Source organism: Theropithecus gelada, chromosome 9 (genome assembly GCF_003255815.1).
Source record: "Theropithecus gelada isolate Dixy chromosome 9, Tgel_1.0, whole genome shotgun sequence".
Classification (NCBI taxonomy): Eukaryota; Metazoa; Chordata; class Mammalia; order Primates; family Cercopithecidae; genus Theropithecus; species Theropithecus gelada.
The window spans coordinates 7,123,028-7,149,264 of record NC_037677.1 but is presented as its reverse complement, the minus strand read 5'-3'; the positions used below and the strand labels follow the sequence as shown (position 1 = coordinate 7,149,264).

Sequence of the window (26,237 nt, the reverse complement as noted above, 5' to 3'; positions counted from 1 at the left end):
TTATATATGTTCTTCTCAAAACAAACAGTATTAAATAAACATTTGAATGAATCGTAAGTATTCTTCGGTAATATTGCATCGTCAAAGAATATTTACTTTTTACAAGGACTGATACTGCACTTGAGTAAAAAGTGTTAGGAAGTTTATGTTTAATTTCTCATTTCATTCTCACAATTGCCTAATGAAGTAGTTGCCGTTAAAAATCACGTATGACTCTGTAGTGAGCTAATGTCAGCCAACGGCAACTCTCCTGTGTTCATTTCCAACCCTGTAGAAAACCCTAAGCAATGAATAGAAAGAACGTTAGGTAACAAAGGCCTTTTTAAGGGTGTGCATAAATCCTGTCTACAGTTTTAATGATTGTGGCATAAATATTAAATATTCATATGATGTGGATTATTCCGAGTTTCATACCACTTGTTTTTCTCCTTTCACCCTAATGTCATCACTGTGATAGGGCTGTGTCGTTTGCTTCCAACAATTCTTAGATAATGTCTTTGTTAAATCCTATTCTTTTTTTGGTTTTTTTCTTGAGATGGAGTCTTGCTCTGTCACCCAGCCTGGAGTACAGTGGCACGATCTTGGCTCACTGCAACCTCCCAGGTTCAAGCAATTCTGCCTCAGCCTTCCTAGTAGCTGGGACTACAGGTGCCTGCCACCGTGCCCAGATAATTTTTGTATTTTTTTTTTTTTTTTTTTTTGAGACGGAGTCTCGCTCTGTCGCCCAGGCTGGAGTGCAGTGGCCGGATCTCTGCTCACTGCAAGCTCCGCCTCCCGGGTTTACGCCATTCTCCTGCCTCAGCCTCCCGAGTAGCTGGGACTACAGGCGCCCACCACCTCGCCCGGCTAGTTTTTTGTATTTTTTAGTAGAGAGAGGGTTTCACCGTGTTAGCCAGGATGGTCTCGATCCCCTGACCTCGTGATCCGCCCGTCTCGGCCTCCCAAAGTGCTGGGATTACAGGCTTGAGCCACCGCGCCCGGCCAATTTTTGTATTTTTAGTAGAGACTGGGTTTCACCATGTTGGCCAGGATGATCTTGAACTCCTGGCCTCAGGTAATCCGCCCCCCTCAGCCTCCCAAAGTGCTGGGATTACAGACATGAGCCACTGCGCCCCGCCTGATTCCTATTCTTTACAACAAAATGATACTATTTCTTTTCTTAATCATACAAGTGTATTTTTACAACTGAAAGAGTCTTGAAAGGTTGAAATGAAACTTGTCCTCCCAAAATCTTTATATGACAGGTACTAAGGGGGGTGTGTGTGTGTAAGTGTAATTTTTCTGACATTCTTCACAAGTTATATCTTCATCTGGGTTACATTCATTATTAAAGACAGCAACACTTTTATCTATGTGTTTGAACCCCAGTAGTAGGTAGCACTAGAAGCTTGTCAATCCTGTTGAATCATTTTGTGATCTATCCTTTTGTTTGTAGGAACAATCTAATTTGAACCTTATATGAAAAATTAATGTAGGTTCTTCTTTACAAATCTCCAAGGGAAAGAACTCTGTCATGCTTTTTTCTTAATAGTAAGAGCAAGTGTTTCCTTTTATCATTTGAAGTCTACTGTTGCCTCCTTTTTTCTTTAGCAAAGTCAATGTTAAAAAAGTCTTCCCCTGAGAAGTCAAAGGCTGCTACCTGACATCTCGTGGAGAGAAGGCTCGGTTCTCTTGTGAGCTGGGAGGAGTTTCGGTGGATTAAGCACTCTTATTTATCTCTTTTTCCTCCAGAGACCCCATTAAAATGGTAGTGAGAAAATAAAAAGTACATATACCAACAACACAAAGAACTTAAAGGCCACCAGCATGGAGAAGGGATTTCACAATGTTTCTGGCAGCCTGGAAGCTGATAAGGCTCCATGACTACCAAATTAGTGTGGGGGCTGCAGCTGGGGAGGCTCACCTTGGAGACTTTGAATGCCGGGTGGGCGGGAGTCCCATGTGAGGCTGAAAATCACAGGGTTCCGTGGGATACCTGTAGTCAGATCACTTCATGGATTCTGTCCTTCTTCCACCCCTGCCGTGGCTACAACCAAGGACTAGAAGCCAGATATTTATCCCTCTGCCTCATCTCTGAAAAAGTGGACTGAATTGTCTGGGGAGAACCCCTGTTGCTAGTTTGGAAGGCAGCTTCTTAGCAGGGGAATTACTCCAGTGCCTACGCCCTGAGTCAGACCCCTCTGCCCAGGACACCAGCCTCTCCAGGGTTTCTGTTGTCTCATATTTAAGTGTGATGCATGACCACGGTTGGCTAGACACCCCAGGAAAGCTTCTGATCAGAGAGGGCAGGATGAGATGAAGAAACAGCAAAACAGCCCCCAGGAATCAGAGAGGACCCGGGGAATAGGGGAAGAGAAACGCCTCTCATTACCGTAATGAGAGGTTTTGAAAAGGGCACCTTGTTAAAGAAAAGGTTTTAGAAGGAAGGAACTACCAGAAGCAAGAAAGAAACATTGCAGACTAAAACTGTGACCCACGGAATGAATTCAAAGAAGGATTGATTGGAAGTAAGTTCAGAAAATTGCCCAGAAAGACAACAAAAAATGAAATACCCTTGTGTTTAAATGCTAGCACATAGAGATGGGACTCGAACTCCCTTCCTGTGGGCTAGCGTGGGTTTGAGTGAAAATGGCCTTTCTCTTCATTCTAATTACTCTCCCCATCTCTCAGAGAAAGGGTAGGCATGGGGTGGCTGGTCTCAGCAGACCTGTCTGTTCTACTGTGACATGGGAAGGCATTGAGGAGCCTGGGCCATCAGTGTTTGTCCTCCTGACCCCAGCATGGGTCTCCTTGTTCATCATCTGCCTGCATGGGCAGCCCTGACCACAGGCTTCGTACCCACAGCCCGGTCTATACAGGTCGCGTCCCTGAGAGGTGACTCAGCTTCGGACTCTACGTTATGTGCACTCGATAGGGCTCGAAATCCAACATTAGTGGCGTTTCCCCAGTTTCTGAAAAAGTGATGCTAATCTTCTGCCTTTATCTGGGACTTGATTTGTAGATAGCTTTCTTTCTTTTTCTTTTATTAGAGACATGTTCTTAGTCTGTTACCCGTGCTGGAGTGCAGTGGTTGTGATCGTATAGCCCACTGCAGCCTCAAACTCCTGGGCTCACACCATTCTCCTGCCTTAGCCTCCCAAGCAGCTGGGACTACAGCCACCCACTACCATGCTCAGCTAAGTAAAAAAAAAAAAAAAAAAAAAAAATTGTAGAGATGGGGTCTTGCTGTGTTACCCAGGATGGTCTTGAACTCCTGGTTTCAAGAGATCCTCCTGCCTCAGCCTCCCAGAGTGTTGGGATTACAGGTGTGAGCTACCATGTCCAGCTCGGCAACTTTATAATCCTAATAAAGCATTTGTGGGATTTGGGTCCATCTTTACATGTCCTCAAGAAGCATATGTGTGTGTAACTCAAGCTCAGAACTTGAGTTCTGAAACCTAACTTCATGATTCCTTCCTTCACTGTGATGTGGGCACCTCTCCAAGTGGGGCATTAGTGGAATGGAACTTGGATTTTTAAAAGGTATAGTGGAATGCTTGTATAATATTATAACTAAGTAAAACCTTGAAAAAATGTTCATGAGAATGTGGTAAAAAGTTTCTGATTTTTTTTTTTGTTTGTTTCTTATGACTTTCTAGGAGTTTGCCTTTATCAGTTGAAAGCATGGAGCGATGATTACCAAGTTGTGGGTAAACCTTCCTCCACCTGAAATTGCGGAGTATTTTTCTCCCTGATTATTTCTTTCCTGCTGTAGAGTTCTCCTTTGATGCCGTTGTTGGGCGCAGGGCAGGTTTTGAGTTTCGCGATGTTTCATGTGTGGATTGGTCCTTCAATTTGAAGAATAAGATCCTGATCATAGACAAGGATTTGGCTTACAGCTGAGAGCACTGAGTTGCAGTCTTGGAAGAGAGACGTGCTGCGGAATAAAGTTTATAGTTTTAAAATTTCGAGTTAGAAGTTTAATGGTCACACTAAGCAATGCCAATTAGCTTCTATTGCAGTGAATTCTAAGGAATTGCGAGGCAAATTTTATTTACCAGGATTTAACTGAATTAATCAGTGGTTAAGGTAACTCCATGGACTCGGAATTGTAAATTGATTATACTTAGTTTTTATTTTATGGCAATATTTATTGTAATAGGTTTATGGTACATTTGAACATTTAGAGCTTTGAGAGTTAAATGTTGACTGATGATACAGTTTTTCTTATAAAATTAGCCAGATTCTTGAGAACGTTTCTTTTCTACTTTTTAACCTAAAGTGGTCTGTGTATGTTTATGGCTGTATAGATACATCTTTCATGGAGAGCAATTCATTTAGATAGTCTGACTCATAAAAGATTGCTTGAGTCTTGTGCAGACGCATATAAAGGAAAGCTATAGGACTTCTGGGAACTTGAGGCTCGTAAGATGTAAATGTCAGAGCTCTCCCTGGAGCTCCCTTGCTGTGACTTGGACAATTTAAATTTCAGCATTGTGCAGTGACTTCATAGGGTGCTTGCATATTTTAAAAATTTTCACTTAAATATGAACTTGGATCATACACATGTTAGAAACAACCCTGTGGAAAATAGAGCTTTCTTCCCGTAGTTGGATATAGACGACCTGTGTTAGGCACAGGACCATTTATCACTGGATTATAATCATTGTTCTTCTTTTGTAATGAGATATGAAATGCATATTTTTGGGGTGCAGTTGTAGATTTTGTCCCAGTCTTGAAACTTATGTGAGTCGTTTTCATATTATCTCCATCATGCCTGCAACGTAAATTACTGGTTTATCTGTTTGCAAAAGCTTTGGAGAATCAGAGAATCTAGTGGAAAGACTCCATGTGAGATCGGGCTCTGAACACTTGGGGGCTTGAGGCTGTTTCTAGGGTTTTTTTTTTTTTTTTTTGAGATGGAGTCTCGCTCTGTCGCCCAGGCTGGAGTGCAATGGCGTGATTTCGACTCACTGCAACCTCCACCTCCTGGGTTCAAGCGATTCTGTTGCCTCAGCCTCCCAAGTAGCTGGGACCACAGACACCTGCCACCACACCCGGCTAATTTTTCTATTTTTAGTAGAGATGGGGTTTCACAATATTGACCAGGCTGATCTTGAACTCCTGACCTTGTGATCCACCTGCCTTGGCCTCCCAAAGTGCTGGGATTGCAGGTGTGAGGCACTGCACCTGGCCGCTCTTTCTAATTTTTTTCTGTGAACTTGGGCAAGAGTTAGTGAAGAAGAAGCCCCTGTTAGCATTGTTAGGAGGAACAAAACAGAGGGGGTAAATGAAAGGTCTTTGTAAAGCATAGGGTGAGTCCAGATTTTAATTCATTTGGCCTGTGTATCTTTGTTTTCATCTCAGTGACCCTAGCCATGCAAGAGGGCCACTTTTGAAAAGGGTGTAGCATTTGAAAAATGATGACTACATTTATAATGAAGCAAGAGAACACAAGAACACAGTTTTATGCTCAGCTTCCCAAAGTGCCGAGCATACAGTATTTTTTGTGTTTGTATTTCCATGTGAGTATGTATGTATAAAATAAGGAAGGTGACATTTTATTTGAGAAAAAAAATGTAGTGATAGAAGTGGACAGATGAGTTATTCTTTATTATAAGCGGGGTGAGGCTAAGACGCTGCCATATAAGGTAAAGCTGGACTCAGCCTTGTTTGCCTGAGTTCCGTGCGTGCTGGTTTTGCTCTTGGTCTGATGATCGTCCTTGGGCATGGGTGGATGTTGACTGAGAGGCACGTTAGTGATGAAGCAGCAGGTCTGGCCACTGCTTGGCTTGTATGTTGGCCTCCATTCTACTGGCAGTTCTGCCAAAGCTCATTGAAAGTTTCAGTCTGGATATCATGAGTATGAATAATCAATAACCAGCAGATTACAAAGATATATGTAATAATTTAGTACATGTTTTTAATAAAACAAGAGCTAATATTTGTTAATTGGTTGGTGTGTGCCTGGGTTGGTTATATTTTATTTGCATATATCTCTCCTTTAGTCTTTAGAACACCCCTTAGAAGCAAAATATTGTTAGCAACCTGGCACCCTTTGATTGGCTAGAAAAGAGTCTAAGAGAAATTGAGTAAATTATTCAAAGTCATGCATCCAGTGATGGTGGAACCCCCGTTGGGGCCCAGATCTGCCTCACACCCTTATGGCCAACTTCCCTTTTATAGTAATTTCACTGCTTTAGGTTTGAGCCAGAAGGGTTGCATCAAGCCTTTGAAGAACCTAAACAGTGCACAAACTACTTGGGTCTTGGACCTTTACTGGGGGCTGAGCGAAGTCCTGGGTGGATCCCGGGCTGCCCACAGGGAGAGCCAGTTGTGGTGGGTGGTTAATCTGGGGCTAGGGTCTCGCTGTCATTTATGCTGACTTTGCACATCCATCTGCTGGTGCCCTTGGAAGGCTCAGGTCCCTCAGGGATGTGGGTGTAGCCCAGTGAGGCCTTTGGAGATCTGTTGCTTGGGAGACATGCCAAGGAGATACGCTTTTCTCAGGTCTTGGGTTCCGAGCACTTGTAGAATGTTGCCCTCCACAGCCTGATATTTCTTTTTCAGAAAAGGCCTCAGATATATTCCTTCCTTATTCACAGGGCTGTCACCCCTGTTTTGAGTCCTATCACTTTTCTACTTAGATAACTGAAGCAGCCTCAGTTTCCCCGCTTTTAGACTCTTTTCTTTCCATTCAAACCGTTATACTATTTGCCGGATTCATTTTATACAGAGATGTCCTGTTTGTTAAGCATCTGTGTTGACTTCCTAGACTGTCCATAGTTTGTTCCTACCACTCAGTATTATTTCCCAGTGCTGTGCGCTTGGAGTGCACCTTAGCCTGACTGTTTACTGTGCAGTCGTCCCTTGGGATCCCCTGGGGGACTGGCTTCAGGACCCTCAAGGGTACCAAAATTTGCAGATGCTCAAGTCTCACACAGAAAGTAGTATAGCTCGCATATAACCTATGCACATCTTCCTGCAGACCTTAAACCACCTGTTGACACAGATGCTGTGTAAATAGTGTTACATTGGAGTTTTTAGCGAATAATAACAAGAAAAAGTGTACATGTTCAGTAAAGATGCATTTTTTTCCATGTGTTTTTGATGCTCAGTTGAATTAAACCCAGGGATGGGGAACCCATGGATGTGGAGGGGACTACTTATTTTCCCCGTTTCTCTGTTTCTCCATTTCACCTTCAGTCCACCCCTCTTGTTATTTTGTGCCCATTTCTCTGTCTGCAGATTCCTTCTTCTTCTGCAACTGTATAAACCTTTCCTGTTAATTCAGGGCCTGGTTTGATTCTCCCACCTGGAAAGCCTTTCTCTGATTTCCCTAGCCTCACTGCTCTCTCTCTTCTTAGAACCTCCTGAATTGTATACTTTAGCATTTCTTTGTGATCTGTGAAAAGTTTCTAAATAGGTTGTAAGACTTCGGATTCTTTCATCTCCTTGGTGCCCAGGCATGTGGTACATGTCAAGTCACTACTTAGAGACACATTTTCGGTCTCAATTTTATTATTTACTTAAGCATGGTGATGAAAGTTTAGTATTGACTGAAGCTTGGTGATGAAGGTTAAGAAAAACATTGAAATCAAACCTACCTAGAGTAAACTGCTGTGATTTTAAGTTGATTGGATACTTAGCTGCTGTGTTGAAGTTTTTTTTTTTTTCCCTCCTTTGTCTTGCCAGCAATCAAAGAGAAGTATACAGACTGGACAGAATTTCTCATACGTGACTTGACCGGTTCGAGGACAGCACCCGCCAACCTCCTGGAAGGTGTATGTATTGTTGTTATACATCTAATGTATCTCTGAAGCACCCCAGTTACGTGAGCTCAGACCTGACAGCACCTTTGCATATATCCTTCAGCAGATACGTGCTTTCCGCAGACACTGCCATCCGAATAGCCTCCCCTCCTGTTTTGTCCTGAATAACTTAGGTGACTGATTTGAAAGGCATTGCTGAAACCTCCCCTGTGATGCAATCAGCAAATGGAAAAATTCACTCTATGCGAATCCAATTTTTAAATCACAATATGCCAGGACGTCTTCCTACTGTCCTATATCTTTAAGCCTCTTTCCTATATGAGTGAATATAAATCAAATCCTGTAGAATAACTGTTTTGAACAGGTGACAAGATTATGTATGTGCTAATATAGTCTCTTGGAGTACATTGATAAGTGGTTCCGTTAAATGTTCTATTTCGGATGCATAACCCCAAGATTTGAACATACACACGTTAACTAATAATTGAATTAACTTCTCTTGTAAAAACAAGAGGAGGAATGGCAGATCGTATTTCAGTGTAGCCAAGGAAATTTTAATGTATTGAAGAAAAGAAATAGTTTAATCTGAAATCTTGATGGTTTATTTGAAAATAATTTTATGATGAAACATTTTAGTATTCATATTTAGTATTTATATTTATATAATAGGACAGGAAGAGAAAGGCACTGCGTCATAAGTAATTATTGAATTACCTAGTCTGTTTTTCTTAAGAATGCCCCTAAAAAGGGGAAAACTTAGTGAACAACAAGTAATAAGTAATAAGGTGTGGATTTTGACAGTATCATATTCTCTAATCAGGTGTGGATTTTGACAGTATCATATTCTCTTAACTGTAAACTTTCCCTCTTTTCGTAAATGATATTGACACTTTAGAACGTCATTGTCTAATATAGTTAATGGGTTTTATTTTGTGAAGATTTTGCCTGATGTATTTGTTATATATCTTTAGAGCTACTGTTTTAATTGTTCATTAACAAATCAAAATGATGATAGTTCATCCTTTCAAAAAGGACAAATTGTCTCACTATGTTAATTTTCTAAAACATATTTGCCTTCAAAGCTGGCTGAACAAACACCCTTTTCATATGCTATCATATGCTAAGAAGGTTTCTTACAAGGGGCAGTAATTATAAATTATCTCAACCAATTATCAGGTTAAGTGTAGAAATAATTTTACGTAGTAGTCTAATTTAGCTGATCATTACTGTGTGTTCGACATGTTATCAACACACACTCGTGCCTTCATTACATAATCAAAGTATGAGAGCATCTTGGTCATTAGAGTAGCGGCCAGTAGAGTAAGATGAATGTCTGGGAAAGAGTCATGGTGTAAATTGAATGCTCTGTATTAGAAATATCTGTCTATTGTAAAAGTAGACCGTTTGCTACCACATGTTCTCTAGATCCAGGCAAATTTGGGTAGAACTCTTCTTGAAAGCATACTGATTGTTAACAAAAGAATTTTATCTGGGAAGGGTGATTTGTTTGGTGAGAACTTAGCATAAACTGTTATTTTCTATTGACTTGTGATTTTTTTGTTGTTGGATATGGAATGGGGTACATGGATGTGTGGGAGGGAGGAAAGGGAAGGGGCGGGGCATGGGCTGGGCAAGGATGGGGTGGAGGGAACGCCAGACTGTTCACCAGTACCTTGGATGATGGTGTGAAAAAATATTATCTTCTGCTGTCATCTGTTTCCATGAGAACCTTAAAATAAAGTTTAAAATAAGGAGTTTTGCTTCTGTTTAAACAGCCTCTGCGAGGGAAAGGCCCTATAGACCTCATTACAGTTGGTTCCTTAATAGAACTTCAGGATTCCCAGAGCCCTTTTCAGTACTGGATAGTTAGTGTGATTGAAAATGTTGGAGGAAGATTACGCCTTCGCTATGTGGGATTGGAGGACACTGAATCCTATGACCAGTGGTTGTTTTACTTGGATTACAGACTTCGACCAGTTGGTTGGTGTCAAGAGAATAAATACAGAATGGACCCACCTTCAGGTAAGGACCAAAGCTTTTGCTGCTGTAAAGTATTTTAGAAAAAGATGTGATGTTTTCCTGGGTGTGTTTCCAGAAAATGTTTGAGCTCTCTGGTATCTTTTATATCTGAGTATGTGAATATTAAGCACTTTAACTTCACAATGCTTTCCGTAGAGACTAAAACCTAAGACCTCAATCAATAGTGTTCTCAAAGGAGAAAGCAATGTTGGGGGCCTTAGGGAAGTTGATCTAGTTCCTTGGGAATCACTGGTTCAGAAAGGAAAGACATAGTAGATTGGGACTTGAGCATATTCTCCATGTTTTTCTTTAGGAATTTTGATAGTCTTGTAAGTAGGTTTGAAAATCTCTGTCCATCTGTGTACCCATCTCTCTGTCCATTCACCAGTCCATCCACCTACTCATCCACCCATCTTTCCATTTATCTATTTATCCATTCATCCATCCATTCATCCACCTGTTCATCCAGCATTCATCTATTTTATCCAACCATCTGTTTATCCACCTATTCATCCAGCATTCATCTGTTTATCCACCTATTCATCCAGCATTCATGTATTTTATCCAACCATCCATTTATCCACCTATTCATCCAGCATTCATCTGTTTATCCACCTATTCATCCAGCATTCATCTATTTATCCGTCCATCCATTCATCCATCCATCCGTCTAAATATCCAAACCACAATCCAGTCTGACCATGAAACAGCACTGAGTAGATAGATCATCATGTTTTCTCCTGGCATGTAAGATTTTAGTTAGCTTCAAATGCACCGTCAAATGGCTTTGCAGAGGCTTAATTGGGAAGAATCGTGCCTTACGGTCTCTGTTATACCTACCTAGTTAAAAAATCTCAGTATTTACAAAATAAGCATTCTTGAATGTTTACTATGTGCCTGGTGATTTTACATCTGGTGCATTGTTTATTTTGATTCTAAAAAAGTGCTGCATGTTTGTTGTGAATTTTGTTTCACAGCAGAGAAAGTTGAGACTGGAGTTCAGCTAGTTGTCCAAGGTCCCCGTTTTAGGGGACAGGCAGTGAAATTCAGATTCCCAGGTGCTGGCCCGGGCCCCTTCCACCCCACTCCCCCTGCTGCTTCCTCTTGTCAGTCTTTGAATGGGAAACCACAGAACAGAAATATTGGATTCTTGTAGAATTAGAGATGCCAAGGAAGAAATACATATTTTTTTCAGAAATTGGTAATCTTCATTCCAGTGAGTTTTGTAGGTATATTTGGAGTAAGGACGTGGCTCTTTGCTTTATTAAAATCACCAGAGAATTTCCTCCTGTATTAGTTGCCGATATTAGTCTTGAGTACATGAAGGAGAGGAGTTATATTTGTCTTTTCTGTCACTCGAAGGCTTTCATTGAAAACGCTTCCTGGTCCTGTGTCCCGTGTGTTTGCATTTGCGTTAAGTTTGACAGGCATAGAGACGTGTAATGTGGCATTTTATTAGTATTATTGCTGTCAAAATGTTGAGAAGCAGCCAACACCTCCATCTCTATCCTGAGTAATTTTTGACTCTGATGACAGACAAAGAGCCTGTCGTGTTGTGAGGAAGGATGTAAGCCCGGGTTTGCCCTGGGATTCATAACCCAGCAGGAGAAATTTACTTTGTGCGTAAACTTGTGTGTATAAATCTCTGCTTAGTACCTAATTGCTTTATAAATTTTAGGAGCAATATCTACTTGCCAGCGTACAAATTTATAGCAAAGCAAAGGATGGCTAGTGGCTTCTTATGTTCTCTGTGATGTTTCTTTCCTGGGAAGTTATGGGACTCACGCTCACAAGCGGCAATGGAAAATGCCTCCGTGGAAACTTAGGAAATATTCGCTTATGAGCCGTCTCCCTCTTTCGATAATTTGGGGTCTTTATAATATATGAATAAATTGTGTTTACTTGTCATAGCATTTTCTGGAGATTAGTTGTTCATTTAACTGGAGAGTTTTGGGGGCCCCTGAAGATTCTGGAACAGGCAGGGCACGATGGCTCACGCCTGAGCTCAGGAGTTTGAGACCTGGGGCAACGTGGTGAAACCCCGTCTCTACAAAAATAGAAAAACCTGGCTGGGCGTGGTGGCGTGCACCTGTAGTCCCAGCTACTTAGGAGGCTGAGGTGGGAGGATCGCTTGATCCCGGGAGTGGAGGCTGCAGTGAGCCAAGATTGCTCCACTGCACTCCAGCCTGGGTGACAGAGTGAGACCCCGTGGAAAAAAAAAAAAAAAAAAGAAGATTCTGGAAAAGCCATTCATCCTCAAGAGCTTACTTCCCCAGTATTTAAATCACCAGCAGGAAAGGTTACGTACAGGAAGAAGAACTAAAAAGTGACAGGACACTCAAAGTGTGATTTTTGAGTTCCTCAGATCCAGTGGTTTCAAGATGGAAACTGGATTCTGCTGCCTCGTTCAGCAGAACAGCATCCCCGGGAAGCGAGGCTGTTACTACCCCTGTTGTACCCATGGGGACAGATTCTAGTACTTTGGATTTGTAGAAATTGATTTCAAGTTCCACGGTGACTTGTGTACTTATGTGGTGGCACCACTTCCTTAACTGGAATCTGGTGAGAATAAAACTTCATACCTGCATGGAAAATACTAGGCTGATTTTCTCATTTTCCCAAACACCATGAAGTCACTGGAAAGTGTTCTGCTTCCGTGACTGATGCGGAGAAGTCCAGTGGGAGGGAGGTGTGCAGGGGAGATGAGAACATTCCCCACGAACTCTTCCCTTCTGCCAGGACTGTCTGCTGTGCGCTCCCAGCACCACCACCATTGTTAAAAATAATCATCCTGCCGGGCGCGGTGGCTCAAGCCTGTAATCCCAGCACTTTGGGAGGCCGAGACGGGCGGATCACAAGGTCAGGAGATCGAGACCATCCTGGCTAACCCGGTGAAACCCTGTCTCTACTAAAAAGTACAAAAAACTAGCCGGGCGAGGTGGCGGGCGCCTGTAGTCCCAGCTACTCTGGAGGCTGAGGCAGGAGAATGGCGTGAACCCGGGAGGCGGAGCTTGCAGTGAGCTGAGATCCGGCCACTGCACTCCAGCCTGGGCGACAGAGCGAGACTCCGTCTCAAAAAAAAAAAAAAAATCATCCTTTAGTTTTACTGACTTTTTATTTATTTATTTATTTTCAAAGCAGGGTCTTGCTCTATCTCCCAGGCTGGAGTGTAGTGGCATGATCTCAGCTAACTGCAGCCTCAACCTCCCAGGCTCAAGTGACCTTCCCATCCCAGCCTCCCAAGTGGCTGGAACTACAGGCATGGGCCACCATCCCTGGCTAATTTTTTTAATTTCTTATTTTGTAGAGATGGGATCTCACTATGTTGCTCGGGCTGGGCTTGATCTCCTGAGCTCAGATGATCGGCCCACCTCAGCCTCCCAAAGTGCTGGGATTACAGGCATGAGCCACTCCTCGTGGCCCTCATTTTACTCTTCAGAGGGCACAGATTTCTCAACTGTTCAGCAACATAGAAGAGAAATGGGTCATAGAAAGTAGCTACGAAGTTAGCCTTCAAAAACCTGGGGAAAGAGACTAGATTTTATACTCTCCACCTCTGAGAAACATAGGACCATTGAGCCTTTCTCTTTCTGCCCTGAATCAGAGGAAATAGCATTCTGGCGCTTGGGGAAGGAGGAGGGGAAAGAAGCTGCCTTACCCTGTATAATGGGGATAAGGATATCTTGCTGGGCTGCTGAGTGGTGTAATGTATATCAAGAGATTGGCCTTTTCTAGACATTTAATCTGTGATCACAGTCTTAAGGTTAAGGAGGGTAAGTAGGTCATTAAGGTTGGGGTCATTTAAGAAGCCCACTGCTCTCCTATTTTGGGATGTTTAGAAAATAAGATAGACTTTTAGATATTCTTGCAGATGCTAAGGAGATAAAACTTTTTGAGGTTTTTTTTCTTCTCTATATCTAGAATTTATTCCCTTGTTCTTTTCCTTCAAAATTATTTTATCCACCCCCATCCCCCCCCCCTTTTTTTTTTTTTTTTTTTAGTGCCTGTTTTAGATAGTTCTTGGAGTCAGGGAGTTTCTGAATCCAACTTAAATACTTCCTGCCTGAACTATTACTTAGTCCAAAAGTGAGCTGGACTGTATTAATCTGTTCAAGCTGCCATAACCAAATGCCACAGGCTTTGTGGCTTAAAACAACAAACATTTACTTCTCAGAGATGTGGAGGCTGGAAGTGTGAGATCAGGGTGCCAGTGTAGTTGAGGTCCAGGGAGGGCTCGCTTCCTGGTTTGCAGACAGCCGCCTTCTGACTGTGTCCTCACATAGTAGATCAAGAAAGAACTCTGGTGTCTCTTCTTTTAAGGACACAGATCTCGTTTAAGGGCCCCACCCTCATGACCCCATCTAACTCTAATCTCCCAAGGGCATCCCTTTGGGGTTAGGGCTTCAAGTAAGAAGTTTGGGGAGACACAAACATTTAGTCCATAACACTTTTCTTTGACGTTTACTATCTCTTAACAATGTAGACTCATCTTTCTTCACTGGGTAGGATCTGGAGGAGCAGGAAGATACAGAAGTTTTTTGGAGGGAGGTGGATAAAAGAAGGGTTGTTTCTATAGGCCTTTGTTTATTGATGATTATGTTATGCATTCCTGCTTCCTGTGGCACTTAATAGGAAATGCCCCACCAAACCCTTGCACAAAAGGAGATTGCCTCGTTTTTCTCGTAGGCTTCTAGTTTCAGAGGAATAGGGACATGTTTTAATTGCTCATGACCTTCCCAGAAACAGAAACTGGCATGATGTACTTTATTCAGTTACCTGCAACATGATCATTTTAAGAAAATGGTCAATGTTCTTTGAATGGTACTATTTATTGTCCGTTAATTTGCCAGTATAACCAGCGTGCCTCCATCTCACAGAATGCACACGGGGACTGTTGTTCTCTGCCGGTTGTGTCAGGCTGTCAAAACTGCAGCTGATTTTCACCTTGTCATGAAAGAAATCTGCCTTGCTGTGGGCTGGATTCATTCCAGGATTTAACACCATCAGAAAGAAAACAGAGAATCTTCAGGTTGTAGGACAGAGGCAGGGCCCACCTGGCACCTGGGCTTCTTGTTACCTTTGTCTCTGATGAGGAGGAGAGATGGCATCCTGTGGACAGAGGAGTTCATTTTTTCAGAGATGACTTGGTTGGTCCACCTTCCTGGGCCAGCGTGCAGGCAACCCCACTGGGGCCGGGGCATCCCCTCCATGAGTTCTCATAGCTTAGATCTAACCCTGGTCATGTTGGATTTCCATTCCTCCTGGACTTAAGGTTTGTTTGTTTGTTTTTTTGTTTGTTTGTTTTTTTTTGGAGACAAAGTCTCACCCAGGCTGGAATGCAGTGGCACAATCTTGGCCCACTGCCATGTCTGCCTCCCGGGCTCAAGCGATTCTCCTGCCTCAGCCACCCGAGTAGCTGGGATTACAGGTGCGCACCACCACACTGGCTAATTTTTGTTTTGTTTTGTATTTTTTTTTTTTTTTTATTAGAGGTGAGATTTCACCATGTTGGCTTGGCTGGTCTCGATCTCCTGACCTCAAGTGATCCACCTGCCTCGGCCTCTCAATGAGGGTGTTGTTTGACCATTCTTTTACCCTCTCCTCTGTCTCAGGGCATCCCTCTCGCACTCGCAGACCACCATCAAGGGTCAAGGGTATAACGAGTCCTAATTCCGAAGCAAGAGGCAAAGGTGCCAGCCAGGTAGATCATGCTTTCCTTTTCTGTACCTGTTGGGTCTTCAGATTCTTTCTTTGGTGCAGGCTTTGGAAATCCCCATTGTTTTCTGTGAGCCGGTCCTTTTCCTACCGTGCCCAGGTTGAACTCTCCGTCTGCCTACCCGGCTTACTGGAAACAGCTGTGTGTTCATGGTCCCTGTCCCGTCAGGAGCTCCAGGCTGTTGTTGGCAGTATCTCTCCTGATCCTGCATTGGTGTCCTCAGGGCTTTGCCCCCCGGGCTCTGCTGAGTGGCCTCCTGTTTCTCTGTGGTTTGGATTCAGTGCCCATGAGCTTGCCCGAGTGCACAGGTGTCCCTCTCGCCCTCATGGAGCAGCTTGCAGGGGGCTCTGTGAACTGGTCCCTGTGCCTGCTTTTGGGGGCCCTGTGATAAGCAGTGTCTTCCTGAGCGCCCCCTTCTCACTGTGGATATCAGAGGCCCCGTTCTTTCAGTCTCCGCAGAAGTGTGTGTTGAGACCCCACTGAGTGTTCCCGATTACGTTAGTTAACCAACTAAGAAGAATTTAGAAAGGCCAAACCAGGGGAAAAAAAAGTTCAGCAGACAGGAAACACTAGAAAGGATTATAGACAATGCACACACGCAGAGGATGTGTGGTTGTGAATTACCCTTTGTGTGTCTTTGTGTAAGTAACAATGACTTCGGGCGGTGCACTGATGGCTTGGCTAGTTCTGGCAGGATCTCATACGTAGCGTAATGATGACTGAATAAACTGCTGAAACGGGGGCTTAAAGCTCAAGGTGAGTTCAAAAGCGATGAGGATCAAAATAGATGGCTTCATGCTAAAAAGCAGACATGCAAGAAATTAAAAATATAGTCCCAAAGGTTTAATGTTGCCTTTTAACTGTGCTTAATTTCGTATTCATATCCTAAGCGTCTGTCTGAAGTAGCCTGGGGTGATATAGTGAAGGCATAAACATACCTACTTCCAGTGAGGGCTTCTGCAAATCCTGTTTTGATAAGGTCTTAAATCTGTTGAGATCAGGCCATAAAATTCTCCTGCAGTTTCAGCAATAGGTAAAAACAGCGCTCAAAGTTTTTTTTTTTTTCCTCTTTTTAATTTTGCATTCAGACTCTGTAACCTCCATCTGTAAATCTTGCCCCCCCTCCCACCGCCTGGGGAAAAATATGGGCAACATGCAGTGTGTTAAGCAACATTTCAAGTGTAAATATTAAACTTGGTTGGTAAATTTTAATTTACCTTTTAATAATTTTCTGACTTACAGGGACTATTTTTAGCAGACGAGAGCTTAGAGATTTAGTGAAAAATATGTTGTAATAACCGCAAATGCCAGACTAGAGTCGTTTGTAGTTTAGAAATGTATCAGATAAAAAGTTCCTCATCACTGGGCATTGCTTTCCTAGGTGATATGTGGAATTTTGGCCCACGGATGACTGAAGGTTTTTGCTAATGTGATTAATACCATTAAATTACTTACAGAATGCCAACTAAATGCATACAGATGTTCCCTGAAGAAGAGGTCTATTAAGTTTATTCTTCATTTCTGACAGCAGAATCCCAAGTTGCTATTTAATTTCAGAAAGTTCTTTCAGCAGGTGGCTGCTCATGGAGGGTAGGGGGTGTGAACACTCACGGTCACTGACCGCACTGAGGTATCAGGAAAGCTTGGGAATTAACATGCAGGAAAGGGCCACCCGGCAGAACGTGTTAGTCCTTCAACTCTTCTGTGATTTGCTGTTGATACAGAAATCTATCCTTTGAAGATGGCCTCTGAATGGAAATGTACTCTGGAAAAATCCCTTATTGATGCTGCCAAATTTCCTCTTCCAATGGAAGTATTTAAGGTAAGATGTTGATTCTTAGCAATGTATCTACTCTTTTTGAGAATAAAACCATCTACCAAGTTTTCCCGCCGGGTGCGGTGACTCACGCCTGTAATCTCAGCATTTTGAGAGGTCAAGGTGGGCAGATCCTGACGTCAGGAGATCGAGACCATCCTGGCCAACATGGTGAAACGCCGTCTCTACAAGCCAGGCGTGTGGTGTGCGCATGTAACCCCAGCTACTTGGGAGTGTGAGGCAGGAGAATCACTTGAACCGGGGAGGTAGAGGTTACAGTGAGCTGAGATCGCACCATTGCACTACAGCCTAGCAACAGAGCGAGACTCAATCTCCAAAAATAAAAATAAAAAAAAGTTTTCCGTACCAAATCCTTTTCCACTTGAAAAAGGCACCTTCTTAACCAGTTTACATTTTAAATGCTTAAGGTTTTGTCTGTTTCATGTTGCATTTTAAAAAAATAATCTTCATAATGACTCATAAGATGCTGATTAAAATTGTTTAGGTTCACTGTTTTTCTTTGTGGCGTATTGTTATGGAAATATTTTCACCCCCTCACTTCCTGCGACAGAAACAAAAGGAAATATAGCAAGTCTAATTTTGACGTTTAGTAAAAATGACAGAAAATGATGCATCTTGTGGTGGTTCAATTTTCTTAATGTCCCGAGGTTCTGCTAAGTACTAGGCCTTCCACCGGGTGCTCACACGAAAATGAAGGGCTTGTGAAATGCATCTCTACCAAAACGGCTACCAAGTTCTTCACACTTCAAAAATTCGACTTCACACTTACGTGAAATAGAATGTTGGCTCTGGACAAGGATGGTCCATTCAGGTTCATCCAAGGAAATCATAAAACAAGCCCGACGAGTGTGGGTGGTGACCCAGCACCATTGGCATCCTTGGACAGTTCTCAGTGTGGTTGTGACGGGCAGACATCCAGTTGCTTCCCAGCCCTGGGGTGGCACGCGTCTGCAGAGTCATAGAAGTTTCATATAGAAGATGTACTTAATGTGGTGGTTGGACACGCCATACAGCAGGAGTTTAAGGATTTAATAGGGGACGTGGGCTTCCTGGATTTTATGGACACCCGAGTCCTCACTCAGCCTTTTAAGCAGTCATGGCAAATCATTGACCCTTTCGTTCAGTACTTCCCCTGCTTGTAAAATTGGGCTATTAAGACTTCCTCCTCAACTTAGCCATGTAATTATGTCCTGACGTTAAGTGAATGATGATTTTTACAGTGTTTGGGGGCTCCTGTACTGGAGGAACAGTGTAAATATAATACACTGTTAGCATGATATTGACTGACAGTGAGGCTGACAGTTATGGTGGGCATTGTTGTTATTTTTTGCCTCACTGACCAAATCCTTCTCTGTCCTCCTCTTTGTCTTTCTCTTCTTCTCCTTCCCTCTTCTCTCCCTTTTCTTCTTCCTTCCTTTCATACTGTCCTGCCCATACAAAAAGGATCAAGAGAAACAGCCTTTAATGTTGGACCTCTCAGCTCTGCCACCCACACCAGAGCCAGCCTGCCCTCGTCACCCCCGCCCCTTTCTCTTCACCGTGGCCTCAGTCATATTCGAATGTGAATCAAATCCAGTCACATCCTTCACCCTTGAAAAAATAAATTTTATTTTGAAGTACCTTATACACACATGGGAGGAGTTGAAGGAGGGAACCAGCGGAAGAATACAGATGCCCACCCTCTGGTCTAAGCCTCAGACCTGCCAGGCCAGCAAAGCCCCTGCCACAGCCCCAGGCCTGCCTCCCTGCAGGGCCGGGGCACCCGGGATCCCACAGCTGTGCGGGTCCTGCCCGTGCCTCTCTTTGTGGTGTTCCTGCCTGCGTATGCTTCCCTAAGTGGGATGCTGAGTCCTGTTGATAGGACGGGTAGTGGGTACCGTCCTCATTGTTCAGAGAGGGCCCTTTCCCTGCTCCGAAGAGGGAAGAAGGCTGGATGTGGTCTGGGCACCAAACTGGCTTTGCTTTTCCTCAGAGTGGGTGAGGATTCAGTAGGTGAAGTCGTGAGCTAATCTTTTTTTTTTTTTTTTTTTTTTTTTTGGAGAAAGGGTGTCACTCTGCCACCCAGGCTGGAGTGCAGTGGCGGTGGGGTGACCATAGCTCTCTGTAGTGTCAAGCTCCCAGGCTCAAGCCATCCTCCTGTGTCAGCCTCCCAAGTAGCTAGAACCACAGGCATGCACCAGCACACCTAGCTAATGTATTAGTTTGTTCTCACGCTGTTAGTGAAGACATACCTGAGACTGGGTAATTTATAAAGGAAAGAGGTTTAATTGACTCACAGTTCAGCAAGGCTGGGAAGGCCTCAGGAAACTTACAATCATGGCAAAAGGGGAAGCAAACATGTCCTTTTTCACATGGCAGCAGGAAGGAGAATAAGAGCTGGGCAAAGGGGAAGGCCCTTATAAAATCATCAGGTCTCTTGAGAGCTTACTCACTATCAGGAGAATAGCATGGCGGAAGCCACCCCCGTGATTCAATTGCACCCCCATGACATGTGGGGATTATGGGAACTACAATTCAAAATGAGATTCGGGTGGGGACACAGCCAAGCCATATCAGCTAATTTTTAGATTTTTTTTTTTGTACAGATGGGATCTTACTATGTTGCCCAGGCTGGTCTCAAACTCCTGGGCTCAAGTGATCCTCCTGCCTTGGCTTCCTGAAGTGCAGGGATAACAGGTGTGAACAACTGCACCTGGTCTGTGAGCTAATCTTAAGAAGATGAGGGGTTCCCACACTTGCTTCTACTGATGTTGTAGCATGAACTCTCAGTACTGGAGGTCACATCCCTTAGAAATGTGGGCAGGGGTCGGTTGCTTCTTGTTTTCTGATTTTACAGCTTAGCTCTCAGGAGCAGGCTGAAGTTCAGTGTTTCCTTGCAGTGAGATGAATGTTCTCATCTTGTCCAGGCAGCTTAGGACTCAACTCAGGAATCTCTTTAGTGTAGTCAAAATAAGCTGAATATTGTTAACAATCTTGGTCTGGCTGACTTCGGCATTCTGTCCATAGGTTGCAAAGATGATAAAATGCTGTCTACATTTCCATCTCACTAAAAGTGGCTAAGAAGGTCTATCTTAATTTTAGGTGAGCTATCATTTGTCTCAAGAATCAGAGGTTTTGGCTGGGGCACTGTTGGCTCACATCTGTAATCGCAGCACTTTGGGAGGCCGAGGCGGGCAGATCATTTGAGGTCAGGTGTTCGAGACCAGCCTGGCCAACATGATGAAACCCTGTCTCTACTAAAAATATGAAAAAATTAGCCAGGCATGGTGGCATGCATCTGTAATCCCAGCTAATCAGGAGGCTGAGATAGGAGAATTGCTTGAATCCGGGAGGCAGAGGTTGCAGTGAGCTGAGATTGTACCACTGCACTCCAGCCTGGGCAACAGAGCAAGACTCTGTCTCATATAAAGAAAAGAGGGAGGGGGGGATTAGAATGTGGTAGTCAGTCCCTGGAGGGTGGCTTGTGGGCTGCTTCTCGTGCTGTAGTATTTCCTCTGTGACTGGTTTCCAAGGGAGAGTTTTTCAGTCTCCCAGTGTCCCACCTGGGGCTCCAGGTCTGACTGCCAGTGTTCCAGGAGCCATGTGGGGAGAAGAGGGCTGAGGTGCTGGCCTGCAGTATTGGTTCCTATCCCAGCCTCTTCAGAGAAGGCTGAGACAGGGATCAGGGAGACTGTGGAGGGGTCTAATGGCCTCTCCTTCCCAGTCACCTCCCCACGCTTATATCTTAAACTCCTATCGAACTCCCAGTTTCAGACATAACTGGTGGGACTCGTTTCTGAGCCTTACAAGGCTTCTGCAGGAGTCACTGTGTTGGCGCTCAGCTTTTCTGCTGAAGGCCTGGGATTTGGCTTTGCTGAATGTGTTAAATTACTCGCTGCTTCTTCATCAGCTTTTTTACTTCCTTACCTTTGTGTGCTGAGTAGGTTTGTGCCTTTTTTTAAGAAAGTCTCTGGACTGTAGTTTTGGTTAGAGTTTAGGAGGAGGTGAAATGAATGTGGGTTTTCAGCCTGCTGTTTTAACCTGGCACTGCCATTGAAAAGAATCTTGTTGTTTGGACTCTAGGGTATGATCACGCCGCCACATCCTTCCTGGACATGGTGAGCCTGGGGAGATTTTTCACTCGCTCCCTTGTGCAGTGTTTCCTTGTGTGCCTCTCCTTGCTGTACCAGGAGGTGCACTTGTTATGTTTCTCTAACGCCCTTTGTACCTTAATATGGTTTGTATCCTCACCCAAATCTCATCTCGTAGCTCCCAGAATTCCCACATGTTGTGGGAGGGACCTGGTGGGAGATAACTGAATCATGGGAGTGGATCTTCCCCGTGCTGTTCTCGTGATAGTGAATAAGTCTCACGAGATCTGATGGTTTTAAAAATGGGAGTTTCCCTACACAAGCTCTCTTCTCTTGTCTGCTGCCATGTGAGACATGCCTTTCATTTTCCACTATGATTGTGAGGCCTCCCCAGCCATGTGGAGCTGTAAGTCCAATAAGCCTCTTTCTTTTGTAAATCGCCCAGTCTCGGGTACATCTTTTATCAGCAATGTGAAAACGGACTAACGCATACCTGTTTTGTTCTCTCTGTTAAAGTCTGACTCATCCTTTGTTCTCTTTTTTTTTTTTGAGATGGAGTCTCGCTCTGTTGCCCAGGCTGGAGTGCAGTGGCCGGATCTCGGCTCACTGCAAGCTCCGCCTCCCGGGTTCATGCCATTCTCCTGCCTCAGCCTCCCGAGTAGCTGGGACTACAGGCGCCTGCCACCTTGCCCGGCTAGTTTTTTTGTATGTTTTAGTAGAGACGGGGTTTCACCGTGTTAGCCAGGATGGTCTCGATCTCCTGACCTCGTGATCCACCCGCCTCGGCCTCCCAAAGTGCTGGAATTACAGGCTTGAGCCACCGCGCCCGGCCCCTTTGTTCTCAAATATAGATTCCCTAAAGGAATCTTCCCCGGACCCCTGGACCTGGCCCAGATGAACTTGAGCCTCTGTTGGTGTCCTTCAGCAGCTTGTTCTGTCACAGTTATGCTTAATCATTTGTGCAGCACCTTGTATAATACCGACCTCTTTTCACCTAACTTTGAAGCTCTGGAAAGGCAAGGGCTGTGTCTTTCTTGTCCATTCTTAGAAACATACTTTCTTGACCATAGTAGCACTCATTAAATACCTGTCCAATAAATGCATGAATTCATGGACATGTGTCTTCAACTCCTTGAATTTATTTTTATTATTATCATTTTTTTTTGGAGACAGTCTTGCCCTGTCACCCAGGCTGGAATGCAGTGGCATGATCTCAGCTTGGCCCCTTGCAACCACCGCCTCCTGGGTTCAAGCGATTCTTCTGCCTCAGCGTCCCAGGTAGCTGGGATTACAGGCATGCACCACCAGGCCCAGTGAATGCTTTTTTGTATTTTTAGTAGAGACAGGATTTCACCATGTTGGCCAGGCTGGTCGTGAACTCCTGAACTCAAGCAATCCACCCACCTCAGCCTCCCAAAGTGCTGGAATTGTAGGCGTGAGCCACCATGCCTGGCTTGAATTTGAAATTTTTGAGTTCATGCATATAGATTAAATGGATATGCACACTTATTTAGAGGTATGAATACTAAGACTCAAAAGGTATACACATTAATCATCCTAATGTATTTGTAATTAAAAATTAACTAATTCATTAAACATTTATTGTCTTTGCACAAAGCTATTATGTGATGTTGACCTGATTCCAGAGTTTAATAGTTTGTTCATATTTTCCAAAATATAATTACCTTACCTTCTTCCCTCACTGTAATTTCTTCCCATGAGAATTCAGACTATTATTTTGATAGGCTATGTGAGAATTATCATCTTATTCAATATTTTGTGCATAATTAAGAAGTGCTTTAAGAGTAGATACTGAATATTACTTTTGGGCCTCTCATGAGGCAGGATGTGGGGTTAGGCACTTTATAAATAGACATTAGTTGCATTGAATATTATGTGTTCTTAAAGCTGATGAGATACCTTCATAAATGTTTTCTCTTAGTTCATTCAGTTCAATGGAAGAGACATGGGAGGTTTCTTAACTATATTTTGTAATGAGTGAGAATCTACACGTTTAATTTGGAGGGTGTGAGAGCATGTTTGCAAAGGCTACTGTCAAATTCCCATGGACTGGATGACTTAGAATGACAGAAATTTGTTCTCTCGTGCTTCTGGAGACTAGCGTGTGGGGTGTCGGCAGGACCACACTCCCCAAAGGCTCAGGGTGGAAGCAGAGGTTGGCTCTGGCTTCCCGGGTTGCCTGTGTCCTGGGCTTTGCTCACCTTGTGGCCACCTTCCTCGGTTCCCTGCCTCCATGTTCACATGGTCTTCTCCACATCGGTCCAAATTTCTCTCTGCTTACAAGACAACCGTTATTTGACTGGCCCTGTGTGAATTCCGTCCAACTTTGTCTTCACTCGATTGCATTTACAAAGACCCTATTTTCAAATAAGGTTGCATGATAGCTTCTGGGTGAGTACGAATTTGCAGGGAGACACTCTTCAACCCAATCTGATCGCATTTCATGTGTATGTTCAGAATCTTAGAAATAACAGAGTGGTACTCTCTACTGAGTTCCTCTGGTTACACGAAGTAAAGTTCAGAGAAATGGTGTGGATACACGAGATGAGGATCAAACTGTCTTAGCCGTTGCTTCATTTATTAAAACAACAACAAAAAAAGAAAAAACCAAAAAAAAGCAAGAGAAATTTTCTCTCTCAAGTTTTTAGAAGTTCCAGCAAGCAGTATTCTTTTTGCAGGATCCAAAAAGAGACACACACACACACACACACACACACAGACACACACACACACACACACTTGCTTTTTTTCTCTGTTATCACTGTTTGATCATCACTGTTTCTCAGCAGGCAGACTTCTTTCTAGTTTCTTTCATTATGGTAAAAGGAATATGTGTTTGAATTCAGCAGTGAAGTCATCTGAGATGCATGTTGTTATGGAAAATTGCCATAGTGTTCAGCTGTTACGAGACAGAAGTCAAAGCTAAGCACATTAATGGCCGGAGACAAGCAGTATTTCCAAGCAGCTCTTTTTATTATTTTTATACTTTAGATGAAATGGGTATTTGGATGGGATGAGTCCCACTATGCTGCGGTTGCTCACGTTGGGGGATGTGTTCACACGTCTGTGTGGTTGTCTGTTGGTGTCTGTGCATGCAATCTGATCCAGCTTCTGGGTAGGCGTTCCTTTCTGTCTTGAATACAAACAGGAACAGTGTGAAAACAAGCTCATGATTAATATTTCTACTGTTATTTACCTTGGATTTAAGAGATCACTCTGAATAGCTTTGGATGCCATATTTTAGTGGGAATTCTGACTTCCTTATTTGGAAAATACAGATCATTTCCAAAATGTACACTCAGTTGAAGGATAGACAGTTGATGAAGTAGGTTTTAAAAAACCCAAAGGACATTAAAAGCCTCATTTGATTGAAAAATTAATAATGACTTTTTTTTTTTCTTGAAGACCAACCCCATTATTTAGAGGCCTAAAAGATTTGCCAGAACTATCCATACACTATCCGCGTCCATAACAAGTCTGTAGAGGTGACTGCACTGCACATCACCGTGGCTCTCAGTGGATTTTAATGTCTCTGCATCACACAGCTGGGTGATTCTCAGCTTTTGGAACAAAACGAAATTTTCCTTTTAAAAATCAACTTAAGATATGTTTAAAAAGTAGATAAAGGCCAGGTGCGGTGGCTCGTGCCTGTAATCTCAGCACTTTGGGAGGCCGAGGTGGGTGAATCACCTGAGGTCAGGAGTTTGAGATCAGCCTGGCCAACATGGCGAAACCCCGTCTCTATTAAAAATACAAAAATTAGCTGGGCGTGGTGGTGGGCATCTGTAATCCCAGCTACTCGGGAGGCTGAGGCAGAAGAATCACTTGAACCCGGGAGGTGGAGGTTGCAGTGAGCCGAGATCGTACCACCGCATTCCAGCCTGGGTGACAAAAAATAAAAAAGTAGATGAAACCTTTCTTTGACTTAGTCACATTGAGCAATTTTGCAGCCTCGGGAAACCATCATTTGATTAACTTATGACATATCCCAATGTCCACTCGAGCAAAACGCCCCAGTTTCCATAAAAGCTTTTTATTTTTGTCTTTTGCAAAGAACTACTAGGACGGGTTTCTGTCAGTTTGTTTCTGTCATCAAACAATGAAGTTTATTACAGGACAAACTCAGTCTTTTGGTCAGTAATGTCTTTGTTGCCTCAGTTTTCCAGTTCACTAAGTGTATACTAAGAGACCACTAAAGGATTTCTGGGGGCTTGGTAAGTTTTAAAACTAGGGCTAACAGAGACTAGAAAATAAAAGCCTATCAGTAATTGTAACATGTCACGTGTCTGACATTTACGAGCCTCCCTATTACTTTTCATTCCCAGCAGTTCTTATAAATGGTATTCTACATCTGAGATCCTACATGTTTGCAAATGTTAAATTGTACAAGTTTCACTGACAACTCATTTGTCCATCAAAAAGATCTACAAATAAGAAACAGCAATTCCCAATTTTCTAGTTAATGGAAAGAAAATATTATTTCCTTAGAGGAATACAGAAATACAGCCCGGAGAAAACAAAGCTCTCCAGCTCACTTCACTCATGGCCACACCTTGTAACAGCAAGGAAGGGACATATGTGAAATGTCACTAACATCTGTGATCCTTTTTTTATCCTTTAAAAAAGGGAAATTGTTGGAACCTTTTTGTGTTACTTAAAAAAAAGTTGAAAATCTCAGTGTGTTTGAAATTCTAAATGAGCTACTCAGAGATTTGCCTTAGAGTGCACGGAATTATGACTGCAGTTCTTTGGGAGGCTGAGGCGGGCAGATCAGTTGAGGTCAGGAGTTCCAGACCAGCCTGGCCAACATAGTGAAACTTCGT

The 26,237-nt window shown here is 43.3% G+C and overlaps 1 protein-coding gene across 3 annotated transcripts in view; it reads left to right on the top strand.

Annotated features, from left to right (window-relative positions):
- SFMBT2 (Scm like with four mbt domains 2) overlaps positions 1 to 26,237 on the top strand; it is a 255,402-nt gene that overhangs the window by 119,170 nt on the left and 109,995 nt on the right. For all 3 annotated transcript variants that reach the window (XM_025397759.1, XM_025397758.1, XM_025397757.1), the window contains exons 5-7: positions 7,675 to 7,763; positions 9,527 to 9,773; positions 17,211 to 17,308. In XM_025397759.1, the coding sequence (XP_025253544.1) occupies positions 7,675 to 7,763; positions 9,527 to 9,773; positions 17,211 to 17,308 (434 nt within the window). The remainder of the gene's footprint in view (positions 1 to 7,674; positions 7,764 to 9,526; positions 9,774 to 17,210; positions 17,309 to 26,237) is intronic.